At 37.3% G+C, this 18558-nt stretch overlaps 1 protein-coding gene across 1 annotated transcript in view; it reads right to left on the bottom strand.

Moving 5' to 3' along the window:
• Positions 1-15298, bottom strand: part of stx18 (syntaxin 18) — a 207307-nt gene extending 192009 nt beyond the window's left edge. Inside the window, exon 1 of the mRNA XM_072256300.1 lies at positions 15068-15298. Within this exon, the coding sequence (XP_072112401.1) occupies positions 15068-15220 (153 nt within the window). The 5' untranslated portion in view covers positions 15221-15298. The remainder of the gene's footprint in view (positions 1-15067) is intronic.
• Between the last annotated feature and the right edge of the window lie 3260 nt (positions 15299-18558).

The following is an 18558-nucleotide window of genomic DNA, read 5'->3' as shown; positions in this document are numbered from 1 at the left end:
TAATTTTAACTTAGCCCTATAAATGTTGCATCAATACATACACCGTGATCTCTATGATTCTGAAGGCAGTGGAGCCTTGAATTCTAATCCTGCTAGGAAACAGAAATGATAGGAAGTGCATCAATACAATGTTGCATACCTGGAGTACGGTTTTATTCTGTTCCTGTCAGATCAGCAACACCCCATGTGTCTTATTTGCAATACTGTACTGTCTAATGAAGTCATGAAACGATCAAGATTTCAGGAACACTTCCATAAAAGACACCCTGAAAAGGCTACTTATGGTATTACTCAGTTTCAGAAGATGAAAGCAGCATTTGAAAAGCGTTGCACATTTGGAGTCATTTGACAAGAAAACTAAAAATATCCTTGATAGTGGTCTCATTGCTTCCTATAACATTTCCAAAACGATAGCAAAATGTGGAAAATCTCATACAATTGGTGAAAGATTAATATTGCCTGCTGTATCAGAAGCGCTCACCACTGTTCTCAAAATAGATACCAGTATTTTAAAACCAATTCCTCTGAGTAATGATTCTGTAGCTCATCGTATTGACAAAATCAGTGAAGGCATTGAGTGTCAACTATGCAGAGAGCTATAAAAAAACAGAATTTGATATATAACTAGATGAGTCAACTGTGCGAGACAACAGGCATTGCTAATGGCTTATAATGGCTAATGGTTTAGTAAAAATGGAAAAGTTTATGAAGAGATTCTCTTTTGCAAAAAGTTAAAAATGTATCAAAGGAAAAGCAATCTACAAACAGCTCAATGTATATTGAGGATAAAAGTATTCTGATTAGGAAGAAACATGATTTCTTGTACAACAGATGGAGCACCATGCTGGGTTTAGTTGCATTTATTTACAAAGAAATTTCAAGTCTGTTTGCAATCCATTGTTTAATTCACCGTCAACATCTTGCAGCCAAAAACTTTAGCCAGCGACTTTTTTCAAGCATGACTCTTGTAATATCTGCCATCAACAAAATGAAAGGTCATTCATTAAATCACAGAATATTTTGCCAATTATGCCAAGTAAACGATGAACAGTTTGAACGCTTTCTTCTTCACACTGAAGTGCACTGGCTATGGAAAGGCTGCGGCTTAAAATGTTTCTTTGATCTTTTTCATACTGTGGTTGAGTTTTTGCTCAAAGTCAACAAGAGCTTGGGAAACAAGGTTGAACATCCACGTGGAGACATGGCATACCCAGCCTATCTGTATGACAAAATTACTTTTTCAATCCTTTTATTGGTTTCATAATGATAAACACAACATAGTATTGATACAAAGTTATTGGGATTACATTGTTAGAATTAACATATTTAAATATAAACCCAGTTGACACACAGGTATTAAACCTCCCAATCATACAGAATACAAATATAATATACAAAAAAAATCATGAAAAAGGGAAAAAAAAAAAAATATATATATATATATATTCAGGCTCTTCATGGGACTCACATCTCTAGGAGCAGAAGATGGCGACACGACGCAGCTTGCGTGGCCACTCTGGTGAATGATATCTGTTATCTGTCAAGTAGGGTGCTGTGCACAATCCTGATTTGATGGAGACAGATGTGAGAGAACGGAGGAACATCTGGAGAAACTTCTGAAATGCCTTTTTCGCTGCGGCTGCTACTGCGTGATCCAGAATCTCCGGAGGGGAAGGCCCCGAATCGTCAGCTTTGCTTGTTGCTCAGCAGCTAGGACAGGGTGGAAGTGCTCAGCAGAGAATGGTGCTCAGTGCTCGGAGTCGAAGGGCTGGTCGGAGGTTTGAAGTTTTCGGATGGACTCAGAGTCAGCTGTGGTCAGGTGCTTCCAATGCATCAACAGTTATCGGCACCTGGAGGTTTATGGCAGGGAGAGTTTCTGCCACCTGCTATCAGGGACTATCGGGAGTCCATCGGAACTTTGAGACTTTTTTTTTACTGTGCCCATGGTCTGCTCTTTATCAAATTATGGTATTGCTTTGCACTGCTGTAACTATATGTTATAATTATGTGGTCTTGTCAGTGTTAGTCTTTGGTTTGTCCTTTTTTTTGTGATATCACTTTGGGGGAACATTGTATCATTTCTTAATGCATGTATTTCTAAATGACAATAAACGAGGACTGAGTGTCCTCATAATCTAATCTTTATACTTTATACTTTTTTAATCTAATCTAATATAAAAATATATCCCAAAAGAAAAATTAGCCTAAATAGTTTTAACCAACTAAACTAAAAAAAAAGACATGGGCAGTTATGTAACATCAAAAAAAAAAGAACCATTCGTATCATCAATTCCGCTCCTCTCAACATATATTAAAAAGAAATAGAATGTTTGGAAAAGGTCAAATTATATCATATGTAAGTATTGAATAAATGGCCTCCAAGTATTTTCGAATTTAATAGAGGGATCATAAATAACACTTCTAATTTTTTCTAAGTTTAAACACAACTTAGTTTGAGAGAACCAATGAAATGTGGTGGGAGGATTAATCTCTTTCCAATTCAGCAAAATGGATCTTCTAGCCATTAACGTAAGAAATGCAATCATCCGTCGAGCTGAAGAGGTTAAGTAACTTGATTCCATCATTGGTAACTCAAAAATTGCAGTAATAGGGTGAGGTTGTAAATCAATATTCAGAACAGTTGAAATAATATCGAAAAAATCTTTCCAATATTTTTTCAAAGGAGGACATGACCAAAACAGTTGAGTTAAAGAAGCTATCTCAAAGCGGCATCTATCGCATACAGGATTTATATGAAAATAATAATGAGCTAATTTATCCTTAGACATATGAGCCCTATGCACCACTTTAAACTGTATCAACGCATGTTTAGCACATATAGAGGATGAGTTAACTAACTGAAGAATTTTTCCCCATTTTTCAATCAGTAAAGTAATCTTAAGTTCCCTTTCCTAACCAGTCTTAACTTTGTTAGATACGTCTGGACGTATTTTCATAATTATAGAATAAATAGTTGCTATTACACCTTCCTGAAAAGGATTTAAATCTAAAATTTTTTCCAAAATACCCGTTCAATATAAATTCCAGAAGGTAGGAAAAACAGCATTTAAAAAGTTTCTAATCTGTAAATATCTAAAAAAAAAAGGGATCTAGGCAAGTTATATTTATTAGATAATTGTTCAAAGGACATGAAACAATTACCCAAAAATAGATCACAAAATCGTGCTATATCTTTAGTTTTCCAAGCCAGGTATGCTTGATCCATAATAGAGGGTTGAAAGAAGAAATTAGATATAATAGGACTTGCTAAAATAAATTTTAGCAACCCAAAAAATTTTCGAAATTGAAACCATATATGTAAAGTATGTTTTACTATTGGGTTATCCATTTGTTTATAGAGTTTAGAAAGAGTAAAGGGAAGCGAAGTCCCTAAAATAGAACCCAATGAAAACCCTTGTAAAGAATTACATTCAAGATTTACCCAATGTGGACTTGAAGTTACGTCCAAGTCCCATAACCAAAATTTTAAATATCGAATATTAATTGCCCAATAGTAAAATCTAAAATTTGGCAAAGCCAAAAACCCCTACTTTTTAGATTTCTGTAAATGTCTTTTACCTAACCTAGGATTTTTGTTCTACCATATATATGAAGAAATTTTGGAATCAATATTATCAAAAAAGGATTTCAGAATAAAAATTGGCACCGCTTGAAATAAATATAAAAATTTAGGTAAAATAATCACCTTGATAGCATTGATCCGACCGATCAATGACAGAGACATTGGTGACCATTTAGCAAACAAAGGTTTAATCTGATCAATTAAAGGTAAAATATTAGCCTGAAAGAGATCCTTATGCTTTTTCGTAATTTTAACCCCTAAATATGTAAAAAAGTCGGTAACCAATTTAAATGGTAAACAACCATAAATTGGAAACTGCATATTTAGGGGAAATAGTATGCTCTTATTAAGGTTCAATTTATAACCAGAAAAATCACTAAACTGAGCCAACCAAGATAAAATAGCGGGAATGGATTTCCCTGGATTAGAAATGTATAACAACAAATCATCTGCATATAATGATAACTCATGTATTTCATTCCCACGGGTAATACCAAAAATCTTAGGTGAGTCTCGGATAGCAATTGATAAAGGTTCAAGGGCAATATCGAATAATAATGGACTAAGAGGGCATCCCTGCCTAGTACCTCGAGATAAGTGAAAAAAGGGAGATCTTTGATTATTAGTACAAACCAAAGCTAAAGGGGTTTGACATATCAATTTAATCCAAGATATAAGTATCGGACTAAAATTAAATTTCTCAAGCACATTAAATAGATATGGCCATTCAACTCTATCAAAAGCTTTCTCAGCATCTAATGAAATAACACATTCCGGAGTACTAAGTGAAGGAGTATAAACAATATTCATTAACCTCCTAATATTAAAAGATGAATAATGATTTTTAATAAATCCAGTTTGGTCCACAGAGATAATTTAAGGTAATACCTTCTCTAACCTAGTTGCTAATATTTTAGAAAAAATTTTTGAATGTACATTCAGGAGAGATATTGGTCTGTATAATCCACAATCAGTAGGATCTTTATTCTTTTTAAGAATTAAAGAAATAGAAGCTCCATAAAATGATTGTGGTAATTTACCTAATCTGATTGCTTCTTTAAAAACTCTAGACAACCAAGGAGAAAGAACAGAAGAAAAAAACTTTAAAAATTCCACTGTAAAACATCTGGACCAGGTGCTTTGCCGGAATTCATTGAGGAAATAACAGCTGTTATTTCTTCATCTGTAATAGGAGTTTCTAATGTTAAACATTGTTTGGGTGATAATTTCGGAAAATTCAATTTCCTTAAAAAGTCATGCATGGAATTGGGATCAAGAGGAAACTCAGAATGGTATAAGGAGGTGTAAAATTCCTGAAAAGATTTGTTTATCTCATCATGATTAACTGTCAAGGTGTCATCATGTTTGCGAATCTTTGTAATTTGACGTTTAACCGAAGCAGTTTTCAATTGATTAGCTAATAATTTACCCAATTTGTCACTATGTATATAAAACTCACTTCTGGTTTTCATTAATTGATTTTCAATCGGGGATGTTAATAATAAGCTGTGTTCCATTTGAAGTTTGACTCTCTGTTTATAAAGCTCCTTACTAATTTCTTTAATTTTATTAACCAACAAAAGTGCTTCATTCTTAATATGTTTTTTCAAACCAACAGAATAAGAAATAATCTGTCCGCGGATATATGCTTTAAAGGTGTCCCATACTATCCTGTTGGAGATTTCTTCTGTAATATTAGTTGAAAAGAAGAGATCAATCTGTTCCTTCATAAACTTAACAAAATCCGGGTCTTGAAGCAAATTAGCATTAAATTGCCATTGTCTAATAGTAGAAAAAGTATCCATTAACTTGATAGAAAGTTTCATTGGAGCATGATCAGAAATGGTGATAATGTCATGATTACAGTCAAAATTACAGATGGAATTAAACAAGAGTCGACAAAAAAAGTAGTCAATTTGAGCATAAGAATGATAAACATGTGAAAAGAATGAAAACTCTTTATCCTTAGGGTGTAAAAATCTCCAAATTTCTGAAATTCCAGAGTCAATCATAAAAGAGTTAATAAGAGTAGCCGACTTATTCGTTAAAGCCTGACTAGACATGGATCTTTCCATCAGAGGATTTAAACAGCAATTAAAATGACCACCCATTATCAACATATACTCAGTTAAATTTGGAAAAGAAGTGAATAAATGCTTAAAAGATTCAGGATAATCCATGTTTGGAGCATAAACATTAACCATAGCAACTTTTTTATTAAAAAGTAACCCAGTAATTAACAAAAATCTACCACTCAGATCTGAAACAATGTCTTGATGAGTAAATGTAATTGAGGAATCTATAAAAATTAAAACTCCTTTCACTTTGGCCTGAGAGTTCGAGTGATACTGTTCGCCTTCCAAAACCTAAAGAAACGTTGATTATCCTCTTTCCTCACATGAGTTTCTTGCGCAAAAATAATATCAGCATTCAGTCTTTGGAATACTTTAAAAATCTTTTTCCGTTTTATTGGATGGTTTAAACCATTTGTATTCCAAGAGACAAAACTAATGATCTGAGCCATAATTGAAAATCAACCTTTTGGTATATAAAGAGTTAACCATAATGCAAACTCATGAAATCAGAAAAGGAATAAATATTCAGAGTGGAACCAGAAGTCACGACACTGCAGACATCTTTGTAGTACTGAATCAGCCCAACAGAATAAATTAATAAAAAAAATTAACGAGCCCCCAGCCCTCCACCCATAAAGTCCCAAAAGTAAGCCAGAAAGGGCCAGAAAAAGAACTAAGAACTAATACTAATTCTACCCCCATTTCTCCAGAAGGCAACTCCAAAGGTATATGTTAAAAAGAGAACCCCCCAAAATCCAAAAAAAATTAAACACCGTACTATAATCATCTTCATATTGTTATTTCTAAAATGAATGGAAAAAGTGCCAATGCATATTATTAATCAATTACAAACATAAATAATTGAAAATGGCACTTCAAAAAAAAAAGAAAGGAATTATGGGGAGAAGGAAACTGAAAAGATGGCGTAGTGAAAAGAACAAAATATATTATGAAAGAAGGGAAACAGATCGCCATCTTAATTATACGAAGCAAAAAATAAACAAGATATTCCTCCATACAATAGAAATTCACCATCAAATCGTTAGTGGCAATGTCAGAAATCAAATAATTAGGAATTAACAAAGTAAAAAAAAATGAAATCATCAACAAGAAAAAACTTTGATGTGAAAAATGCCTAAACTGCTAACCGAAAACGAAAATCTTGAATTTATAAAATACCTTCTTCATACGATGATTATAGACTTTAAAGAAAAAGCACGTAAAAACAGAGCCACACACATAAAAGTTGCTGGTGAATGCAGCAGGCCAGGCAGCATCTCTTCAGCGATCACCAGCAACTTTTATGTGTGTTGCTTGAATTTCCAGCATCTGCAGAATTCCTGTTGTTTGCGTTTAAAGACAGAGCCGATGCTGCGAGAGCTAGACATTAATTAGAGCAAAGTATCCATAGCAGTTGAATAGTGCTCATCCAAAAAACTTTGAGCCGCACTTGTGAAATGGAAGACACAACGTGGACCCTCCGAAGGAGAAATTCTTAAACGGGCAGGATACAATAGGGCGGGACTGAGACCTTTTTGGTAGAACTCCGACATCAGAGGTTTAAAAGCCAGCCGCTCCTTCATCACTTCTCGACTGTAATCTTCCACTGAACGGAAATGATAATGTTAAAATTTAATCATACCTTGCCAACGGGCAATTCGAATGAGATGCTCTATAATGTGAACATAATGGAAACGGAGGATCATTGGCCTTGGTTTAAATTCGGAGGACGGTTTAGGACGCAATGTACGGTAAACACGGTCAAGCAATGGAGGATCGTCCGGGAATACAGAGTTAAACGCATCTTTTAAAAGTTGAGAGAAGAATTTTGAAAGATCTCGTTCCTCGACATCCTCGGGGAGACCAATTATACGTAAGTTCTGTCTTCTAGATCGGTTTTCAAGATCAATAATCTTGGATTTAAAACGTTCCAGTTGTTTAGTCAAAGATAATTTTTGCTCCAAATTCTCAATTTTCAAATCTCTCTTCCCAGCTTCAATGTCCAATTCAGTAATTTTACTTTGATGTTGAACTTCACAATCAAGCGATTTCAAAGAGTCCATAATTGACTTTAAATCTTCTTTAAAACTTTGACGTTGTTCAAAATTTTCATTTAAAAGATTCAACAGAATATCATAAGATAGTTCAGTTTGCTTGGATTCACCTTTTTCTTCCCGTTCCCGTCGGAATCCTTCCCGTTTTTTGGATCTCGCACTTTAGATCTTGTACTTATTTCTTTGCTCATTTCCTCAAGTTTCAGTTACAGTTCAAGGATAAATCAATAGTACAGAATAAATCTTCTAGTGTAGGTAAAACTAAATTAAGTAAGGGAGATCATAGGTTTAAAAAAAAAAGTAACGGTAATGGAGCGAAGCCAAAAACAACCTCACTCCATGAGCGCCTCTTGGAGAATCCCTGTATGACAAAATTATCAGTCTAAATTTCTGAAACTGCATGATGAAAATTTCAATTTCATCTAGGCAAAAAGTGCAGTGTCCACTTTTAGCAGAAAATTGGAAATACATAAGCAAAACATTGGGAGAAGAATGTTATCACAGTTTCCCTGCATGGAAAATATGGCACTCTCTTTCACAGACAGTGATTTGCAAGAGTACTGCTTACACCTGCAGTCACTGAAGAAATTTCAGAAGCCATTCAAGGGTATGAACGATCTGGAAATTGACCTGAAACTTCAGTTCAGTTTTTCTTCTCACCAATGCTGGAAGTGGGCACAGGTTAGGCAGCAATCTCTGTTTTTCTTTGAAATGACTAGCATTTGCAGTTCTTTGGTCTGTCACGGACCCCGTGACGGGGATAAAGAACCAGCAGAAATAGAAACCACTTTGGAGTCTCGTATTGCTATAAACTAATAATATTTATTAGTAACTATGCAATACAGTAATATAAACGTAAATAAATCAAACAGGTTAGCAATAATTATATATAAAAGTAAGTGTGGAATATATATGTATGAAAAAAACAAGCTTCGTTAAGTCTAGGGGTAAAAAGATACAGTCTTACAATGTTGAGTAAAGTTCAGTTCAGTTCAGTTTGTAGTATTTAGTTGAGTAGTGATGGAGAGAGAGAGAGAGAGAGAGAGAGAGAGAGTGAGTTGAATCCTCAGGTGAGCTGATGCCATCGATCTTCTTGTCATCCTCCGAAATCCTTTACAAGTCACCGACTGTGACTTTAACCAGGAGGACCGGTCTTCCTGTGGTGGAGCTATCACCCAGGCGAGGGTGGACACATAGACAACTCCCCACCAGTCAACCCCTTCTCCTTCAAGCTGGGATAGCACTTTGGATCGATCCGTCTGATCAATCCTCCAAAACCCACTTTCTCTGCGGGCACAACAATGCTCATTCAGTGTCTGGATCATGTGCCCTGAGGTCTGTATCATCTGACCTCTCATTTATTCCACCAGGCTGAGCATCACCTGTCATTCAAAGAGTCCCTCCTTCCTTTGTCTGTAAAGGAGTGCACAAGCAGGCAACAAGTCCTTGGAAGTAACATCAATAACCAGCTGAAAATCATAACATCGAGTGTCCACCACCTTCGGTCACCATAGCAACCTTCGAGCTGTTCGGTGCTGCCTCCAACTCCAAACTCAGTAAAAATCCAAAGTCACTTCCAATGCCTTAAAGTGACAGTCCAACCACTAATCTTCGTCTCTCTCTCTCTCTTTTCAAAAGCAACATATCAGTGGTAAATAACTCTGATTTCTCTCCTTTCCAAACAAACCATCAATGATAAATGTCCCTCTCCAAACAGTTAATAGGGGTACTCCTGGATCCCCTCCCAGGTCCAAGATAAATATTTTCTTCAACATGGAGCCCAGCAAGCAAGCGAGATTAAGGCAGCAGAATAAATTTTGATTAATGGTCAATAACTTTTGCGCCACTTAGGTGTTGGGAAATTATTTGTACAAAAATAAACAATCTAACAATCAACTGTTCTACCATTATTAAATCACACTAACATTATGGCTACAAGAACAGGAACTAGAAACTGATTCAACTTAAATTTCCTAAGGCATTTCTGCAACCTACAAGGCATACAATACTCTCAATTGCCTGCATGCTTGAAGGTACAACACTCCAGAACTCCTTGAATGCAGGTTCTGGAATATTACACTCAAATATATCTAAAATGTAAAAGTTTCCACCTTTAAACCAAAATCATCGAGGACCAAGTGATCCTTCTAACTGGCAATGGACATGTTATTTATGTAACCATTCTGTCCAATATTATCACGAAAATAGATGAGCAACACACAGAAAACGTTGGAGGAACTCAGCAGGTCAGGTAGCATCTATTGCGGGAAATAAACAGTTGACGGTTTGGGTCAAAACCTTCATCTGGATTGGAAAGGGGGCGGAACACAGAAATAAGAAGTTGGGGAGGGAGGGGGAGGAATATAAGCTTACAGGTGACAGGAAAGATCAGGTAAGTGAAAAGGTGGCAGGTGGAGGAGAGAGAGTGACAAACTAGGAGGTGATACTCGCAGTCTGTATCAGTAACTATATGTACAGTAGCAGGTCCCGAAGACTTCTAGATTCTACCTTCAAAACCTATAAACTTTACCTTCTTCATAGGCATTTTCTTGGGATCAAGGAAACTTGTCTTCACACCAATTCTTTGGGTTCTGTCAGTAGTCCAGACTTTCCAAGGTCTCACTGTGAACTTTTTTTGTTTTTCTGTTGACTTTACTTTTGATGCCACACTCCATCAAGAACAGTTACAACCCCTCAACCATCAAGCTTTTTAACAAAACGGGACAATGACACTCACTTAAGGACTTCATGTTTGTTATTTATTGCTATTTATTTATATCTGCATTTGCAGTTTGTTGTCCATTGATCCTGTTTGCAGTTACTGTTCTATAGACAGTTTGCAGAAAAAGAATCTCAGACTACGTCCACACTAGACCAGTAAAATCCATAACTGAAGCTTTTTCTCTTCGTTTTGACCCTCCGTCCACACTGAAACGGTGTGTTCCTCCCCCGAAAACGGAGCTTTTCTAAAACACTCTCCAGAGTGTTTAAATCTGCAAACGCCGGTTGGCTGTTGTAGTTTGTACGGGGTAACCGGTGGCAGTGCAGCATTTCATTGTTTTCTTGAACGTAACTCCAACACCACAACAACAATATCTGACAATAGATGTGGTCGGGTACTTCCAGGGTGCTGAATCAGCAAGTTTGCAGCGCTGGAGGTTCATGGCAGGGAGAGTTTTTCTTCCTTCTACCATCTGCGTGAGATGATGGGACTTTCGAGGGACTTTGAGACTTTTTTTACCGTGCCCATGGTCTGTTCTTTATCAAATTACGGTATTGCTTTGCACTGTTGTAACTATATGTTATCATTATGTGGTTTTTGTCAGTTTTTCAGTCTTGGTGTGGCTTGTGTTTCTGTGATATCATACTGGAGGAACATTGTATCATTTCTTAATGCATGCATTACTAAATGACAATAAAAGAGGACTGCGTGTCCTCATAATCTAATCTAATGGAGAGGTAGTGCAGAAGTCTGAAGGGTCACCCAGCTTCTTCCCTTCCGCTAACAGATTTCTGAACAGTCCTTAAGCCATGAACACTAACTCATTATTTCTTTTTTGTACTATTTAGTCTTGTAATTCAGAGATTTTTATTTCTAAGCATTATACTGCTGCTGTAAAACAATAAAACTTCATGTCGTATGTCAGTGATAATAAATCTGATGCTGATTCTCTGTGCAAATGTAGCAATACCTAACTTAGCTGGTGATAATCAGATATTATCAATCCAAATTAAGTAATGCAATCAGTATTTTTTACAATGTGCAAAATATTCTTGAGCCACAATTGCACTTCATTGATCTCTGTTAACTGTGGGTTCTATTATTACAGACACTAAACGGGAGAAACTCTCTCAGTTCCTTCATAGTTCATTCTTTGTTGCCTCTTCACTCTAATTCAATCTAATCTGCACTCAACTCACCCTTCTCAGCTCTATATTCAGCAACCTCATCAATCTGGGCCGACAGTACTACTCCTGGCTAAAGTAAAGTGCTGGCGATAATTCTCAATCTCGAAGGGCTTTACTTACAGTGACTGTGTAAGAAGGAAATTAGTGAGGGAGGCCACCAAGAGACCAGTGACAACTCTGAAGGAGTTACAAGCTTCAGTGGCTGAGATGGGAGAGACTGTGCGTACAACAACTGCTGCCTGGGTGCTTCACCAGTCACAGCTTTATGGAAGGGTGGCAAAAAGAAAGCCACTGTTGAAAAAAAAATCACATGAAATCTTGGTGAGAGTTTTCCAGAAGGCATGTGGGAGACTCTGAAGTCAGCTGGAAGAAGGTTCCATGGTCTGGTGAAACCAAAATTAACTTTTTTGGCCATCAGACTAAATGCTATGTTTGGCGTAAGCAAAATATTGCACATTATCAAACACACACTATCCCTACCATGAAGCATGGTGGTGGCTGCATTATGCTATGAGAATGCTTCACTGCAGCAGGCCCTGGAGAGCTTGTGAAGGTAGAGGGTAAAATGAATGCAGCAAAATACAGGGAAATCCTGGAGGAAAGCCTGATGCAGTTTGCAAGAGAACAGCAACTTGGGAGAAGATTTGCTTTTTAAGAAGACAATGACCCCAAGCATAAAACCAAAGCTACACAGGAATGGCTTAAAAACAACAAAGTTAATGTCTGGAGTGGCCAAGTCAGAGTCCAGAGCTCAATCCAATTGAGAATTTGTGGCTGGACTTGAAAAAAGATGTTCACTCACAATCCCCATGCAATCCGACAGAGCTTGGGCAGTTTTGTTCAGATGTGCAAAGCTAATTGGTACCTATCCACACAGACTCATGACTGAAATTGCTGCCAAAGGTACATCTATTAAATACTGACTTGAAGGGGGTGAGTAATTATGCAATCAATTATTTTGTGTTTAATAATTATAATAAATTTAGACCAATCTGTAGAAATTTGTTTTCACTTTGACACAAAAGAGTCTTTTCTGTTGATCAGTGTCAATAAACCAAATTAAATCCACTGTGATTCAATGTTGTAAAACAATACAACATGAAAACTTATCCGGGAACAGGGGTGTAAATACTTTTTATAGGCACTGTATCTATTCTTTAGAATATTACATACACCAAAGGTCCAGAAGCAATTTTCCAAACAGGATTAATGATAAAGTACAGAATTGTTTCTTCAATAAAATTCTATCACACGCAGCACATAAATACTTTAGATAATATATTTAGCAATAGATGAAAGGTAAACCTGGATGACTTCTCTTAATTCATCAATGGCCCTGACCACAGGATATACACCCAATCATTGATGTTAGGAAGTTCTTCCTCACAATGATCAGTATGTAAATAATTGGTTGTTTTGAATGGATTTTCTGATTTTCATCAAGTTTAACTTGAGATAAGCATCCACATGTACTCCGATGAAACTACAGTTCTCTCCATAACCGTATATTTGAATTTTTTTTAAAAAGGCTAACGCATAATAAACACAGCATTCTCGAGAAACTCACAAGTCAGGCAGCATCCATGGATGGGAATAAACAGTTGACGTTTTGGACCGAAACCCTTCATCAGGACCCAAGTATGTTATTTTAAAAAATTCCAATCCACAAACACAAAGAAGAAAACCACAACCTGGTTAATTTTCTTTCCTTCTGCATAGAGGTACTAATCAAGCACAAACTTTATGGACAAGAGAAAACCTGCAGATGCTGGAAAGCAAGGTTATACACACAAAATACTGGAGGAACTCAACAGGGCAAGCAGCATTTATGAAAGAACAGTAAACAGTCGACGTTTTGGGGCGAGACCCTTCATCCAGTCCTGACGTCACCACCTCACTGACAATCGACACTAGCACACTTCAAGAATGTGTGCTTAGCCCACTGCTCTACTCTCTGCACAATGACTATGCGGCTAGGCACAGCTCAAATACCACCTAGAAATTTGCTGATGGCACAACTATTGTTGGCAGAATTTTAGATGGTGAAGGGATGGCGTACAGGAGTGAGATGTACCAGCTAGCTGAGCGGTGTTTCAGCAACAACCTCGCACTCAACGTCAGTAAAGACCAAAGAACTGATTGTGAACTTCAGAAAGGGTAAGACAAAGGGTAGGAAAGGGAACATACACTAGTCTTCATAAAGGAATTAGAAGTGGAAAGGGGAGCAAGTTCCAGGGTGCCATCTCTGAGGATCTATCCAGAGTCCAACATATCAATGCAGCTACAAAGAAGGCACGATAGTGGCTATATTTCATTAGGAGTTTGAGAAGATTTGGTATGTCACCAAAAACACTTGGAATTCTCTACAGATGTAATGTGAAGAGCATTCTAACTGGTTGTATCAATATCTAATATGGTGCGGGGGGGGGGTGCGGTGCTACTGAACAGGATTGAAAGAAGCTGCAGAAAGATGTGAACTCAGTCAGCTCCATCATGGGCATTAGCCTCTGTAGTATCCAGAACATTTTCAAGAAGTGATGTCTCAAAAAGGCAGCATCCATCATTAAGGGCCCCCATCACCCAGGCCATGCCCTCTTCTCATTGCTACCATCAGGAGAGGAGACACAGGAACCTGACCACACACACTCAACAATTCAAGAACTTCTTCCCCTCTGATATTAGATTTCTGAATGGATATTGAACCCATCAACACTACCTCACTACAATTCTTACACTACCTATTTAATTTAACTATTTATACATATTTATTGTAATTCAGTTTTATTATTATGTATTGCAATGCACTGCAGCTGCAAAAACAACAGATTTTACTACATATGCTGGTGATAGTAAACCTGATTCTGATTTTGAGCTTTTAGCAAAACTCTTTCCTGAAACAGTACTGTATTAGAACCTGATTAGTATTATGCAATTCCACTGATCTGACAGTTCAGTGTTCAGTGTAGTGCAGAGAATGTGATGCATTTGTCAAACATGAAATTATTTGGATGCTATTTCCATAGCATTTGGGAAACCAGCAGGCCACTGCTCACAGACACCAGATGTAAATAACACGTCTAACTGTTGAGGGTATTATTTTCTATACACTAGCTGCCATTATTTGTCTACCTAAATAATTGCACTTCAACCAGAAATTAATGCTTGTGAAATGCTGTCAGGAAAGATGAGTTCTTTATATATATTATTTTCTTACTTATTACTCACTGCCTTTTTACTCCCAGCATTTGAGTTTACATGAACCCAAAAGATAATTTTATCTCATTTTACGCCACAACAATTGTGATTACCGCTCGCCAGTCATTGACAGTTGGGGAAAGCTTATGGATTTCATAATACAATAATAAAAGAGGTGCACTGTAAAAACAAACTGTTATAAGTTCTCCTCCACCACTGTTTCCATCTCTCTGCATACCTCTGACACTCACCACTTCTCGTGCTCGGGCGCTGAACTCCGGCCTGGTCCTACCCTTCCTCAGAATTTCCTCCCTGACTGGCTCAGCGTTGACTCCGATCGCCTTGTTCCGAGTTTTCACTGTTTTCACACTCGCTCGAAATAGCAATGTGATATCCGCTGCCATCTTTTCATCCGTCACGTCAGCAGTGCCGATTTCATCAGAACGCGACCCAACCGAGGTTCTCGTGCCCCAACAACGAAAGAAACGTCATCACTAGGGGACCCGACCGGCAATGCGGATGTTGCCGTCAGTGAGTACCGGTGGCTTGGTTTGCAGAAGCAACCGCTGGAACTTCGGAATTAGGAGGAAAGGGCGTCAAGCGGCGATTCGAGTGTTGAACAGGATCATTTGGGGGGCTTTGTTGTTTTGGCTGCGGAGGAAGAAGAGTGAATTTTACAGGATGTTGACAGAAGAGCGTTTTGTTGCTATAGAGACAAGAGCACCTTGGCGTTCTTTCGTACTCAGTTGTATTACGGTACCTGAGAGATACAGCTCGGAAGGATGCCGCTCAAATATGGAAACCATGTCGAGTTCTTCACAAATAACCCGTATGAAATTGTAGCTTTTGAACAATTTATTCTGTACATAATGTTAACTTGTATCTAATTCGTTTCTGTGTTAACCAGATTTCGCAAAGTTGAGTGGGCTTCCACAGCCACCTCGCTTCTACCCTTTTCACCTCTCCTTCCAAACACGCCAGAATTGATTGTTCTTATTTCAAGTTTCCAGCATTTGAAGTTTTTTATTTTTATAGATTGCATTTCCCTGATGCTTATTCATTGAGCGTTTGAACTATGGCTATGGTTTGGATGATAACTCTGTCTTACAATAGAAGCCCTGCCATTTCAAATTCAAGTAACTGATCCTTCATAAAATTCCTCAAGTGATTTATACAATTGTGATTTGCAGTTTCTAGTTCGAATGAGGCCTGCTTAAAAAAATTAAAAAGGTTTGTGAAATTTTTGTATGTTTTTCCTGTGACTATTGCTTATATGATGCAATATACATGTGATGCTGTGCAAGTAATTTTTTTTCATTGTACTGTGCATACATGTAGTTGTGCATATAACAATAATCCTTTGCAAGCAAAGCTCTGGTTAAAGTTAAATTTGCCCTTTCTGTAACACCAATATTCTGAAAATGATAAAGTGAAAATGAAAGTTGATATAACTGTAAATAAATCATCTAAATTTGGGTTAAATGTTTAATTCTACTTTCTGAATTAAACTTTCTTTTGCTGTTCCCATTTCGGTAGCAAGGTAGAAGTCAATGGGAGCTAGAGCAAAAACTCAGCAGAGAGGAGGCATAACTAACACCTTTATATATATCATTGTTGTGGGCCAGTTGTCTAAACACCAGGAAATTGCTGCAAAGGTCATTTGGTATTATGTTCTGTGCCCAACCAATATCTGCTGCTTAATCAGTGACCTTCCCTCTTCATGCCAGGATGGAGTTCATCATGTTAAGTTTATTTGCAACTCCTAAATTAATGAATCAGCACCAGTTTAACGTCAGCAAGACCTAGGAAATATTTAAGCCAGGACTGATGAACAGGTAACATCACACACAGATACTGACCAGTGATCATTTGCAGCAAGTGAATGGAGCCATGTTCATAGAATATTGAACATAGAATATACAGCATAGGAACAGGCCCTTTGGCTCAAAATGTTGGTACTGAAATTGTTGCTGAATTGAGCTAATTATTTTCTGTCTCTACATGATCCATGTCCTTCTATTCTGTGCATATTAGTGTGCCTAACTAACAGGCACTTGAATACCAGTAACATATCTGCTTCCACCACTCTCCACAGGTAGCCCATTACAAGCAACTACCACTTTGTGTTTTAAAAAAAATCTTCTCCCGCATATTGCTTTTGAACTTTCAATATCTCCGCTTAAATGCATGTCGTCAAATACTTGATATTTCAATCGGGAAAAGATTCTGATTGGCTACCTTATCTATGCTTCTCGTAATCTTATGAATTACGGTTGGATTGTCCCTTAGCTTCTGTTGCTTCAGAGAAAACAGCTCAATTTTGTTCAATCTCTCTTCACGCTTTAATCCTGCCAGCATTCTTGTGAAACTCTTCTGCATCCTTTCCAAAGCCACTACATCCCCCTTGTAATGGGCCAATGATAATTATTCACAAAACTTCAAGTGCAGCTTAACTACAATTTTATGTAACTTCTTGACTTTTGAACTCAATACCCTAATGAACTAATGTCATATGCTTTCTTTACTACCATATTTACTCTTAAGAATTAACTATATATGTCACAGGTTCATCAAAAAATACAGTGAAATGTGTCGTTTGCATCAATAACCAACACATTCCCACATTCCAAATACATGCTCAGTGCAGCTTGTAAATGTCACCATGCCTCTGGCCCCACAACTTACTAACAGGAACTTGTAGGTCTTTGGAATGTTGGGGGCAACTGCAGCACACACGGTCAGGGGGAGAACATACAAACTCCTTACAGACAGTGTCACGAACTGAACTCTGACCGCTGGTTAGCATTACACTAAGCGTTACACCACTCTTGTGTAGATACTTTCAGTGAGCTATGGAATTAGTTTCCAAGATCCCTCTGTACATCGTGGTTAAGAGTCCTACCATTAATCATATACTGTACTTAATGTAAGAGCATTCTTGTGAACCTCTTCTGCATCCTTGCTTGGTTGACATTCTCACACTTGCTTGGTTGTCATTCTGCAGCAAAGTACTGTATGCCAACCATCAGTATATTGAAAGGAGGGATGGAAAGATCACCATTAACTACTCACTTATCTAAAACACCAACCATTTAAACAATCAAGAGGTTTCTTTTCCGAACGCCTTAAAACTTTTCTACCATCTACAAGACCCAAGCCTGATGAGTGATAATGTGCTTTGGACTCACCTGTATCAAAGATTATTTGGAGAAAATGTGGTGGTATTTGGTTCCCCATCTGCAATGCCCTATCCAATATAGGTATCTACTGGTATCCTCACTATTAGGAGGTTATACTGTATCCATCTACTCTTCAAGAACTAGCTTACTTCCTTGTCTAGCCTCTGAGGTGAGGTTTAGCTACTGCTTGTGTGGTGGGCCCCTCCTTCCTACCAACAAGGTGATACTTCCAGCTAATGAAGTAGTTAAAACACAGCTATGTTTAAAGATACACATATAAGTTCAGACAATACTTCATAACACACGCTTAACAGTCACAGAAAATTTTAATTCATAAAAAAATTCCAAATTACAAAATAAATACAAACTATAAGCAATTTCCAAACACAGGTACAATTCTTACGAACATACCAACAAATTGCAGATGAACAAGTCATCCGTCGTAGAAACCAAAGACTGAGGAATGATTTTGGTTCTTCTTTCTGTAACCCCATCTTTCAGTTGTTCTCCTTGTCATTCCTAACAATGCCCAAACTGTGATGGTACTTATACTATTTTCTACT

Source organism: Mobula birostris, chromosome 4, assembly GCF_030028105.1.
Source record: "Mobula birostris isolate sMobBir1 chromosome 4, sMobBir1.hap1, whole genome shotgun sequence".
Classification (NCBI taxonomy): domain Eukaryota; kingdom Metazoa; phylum Chordata; class Chondrichthyes; order Myliobatiformes; family Myliobatidae; genus Mobula; species Mobula birostris.
The sequence above is the reverse complement of the archived record's forward strand: the minus strand, read 5'-3'. Positions and strand labels throughout refer to the sequence as shown.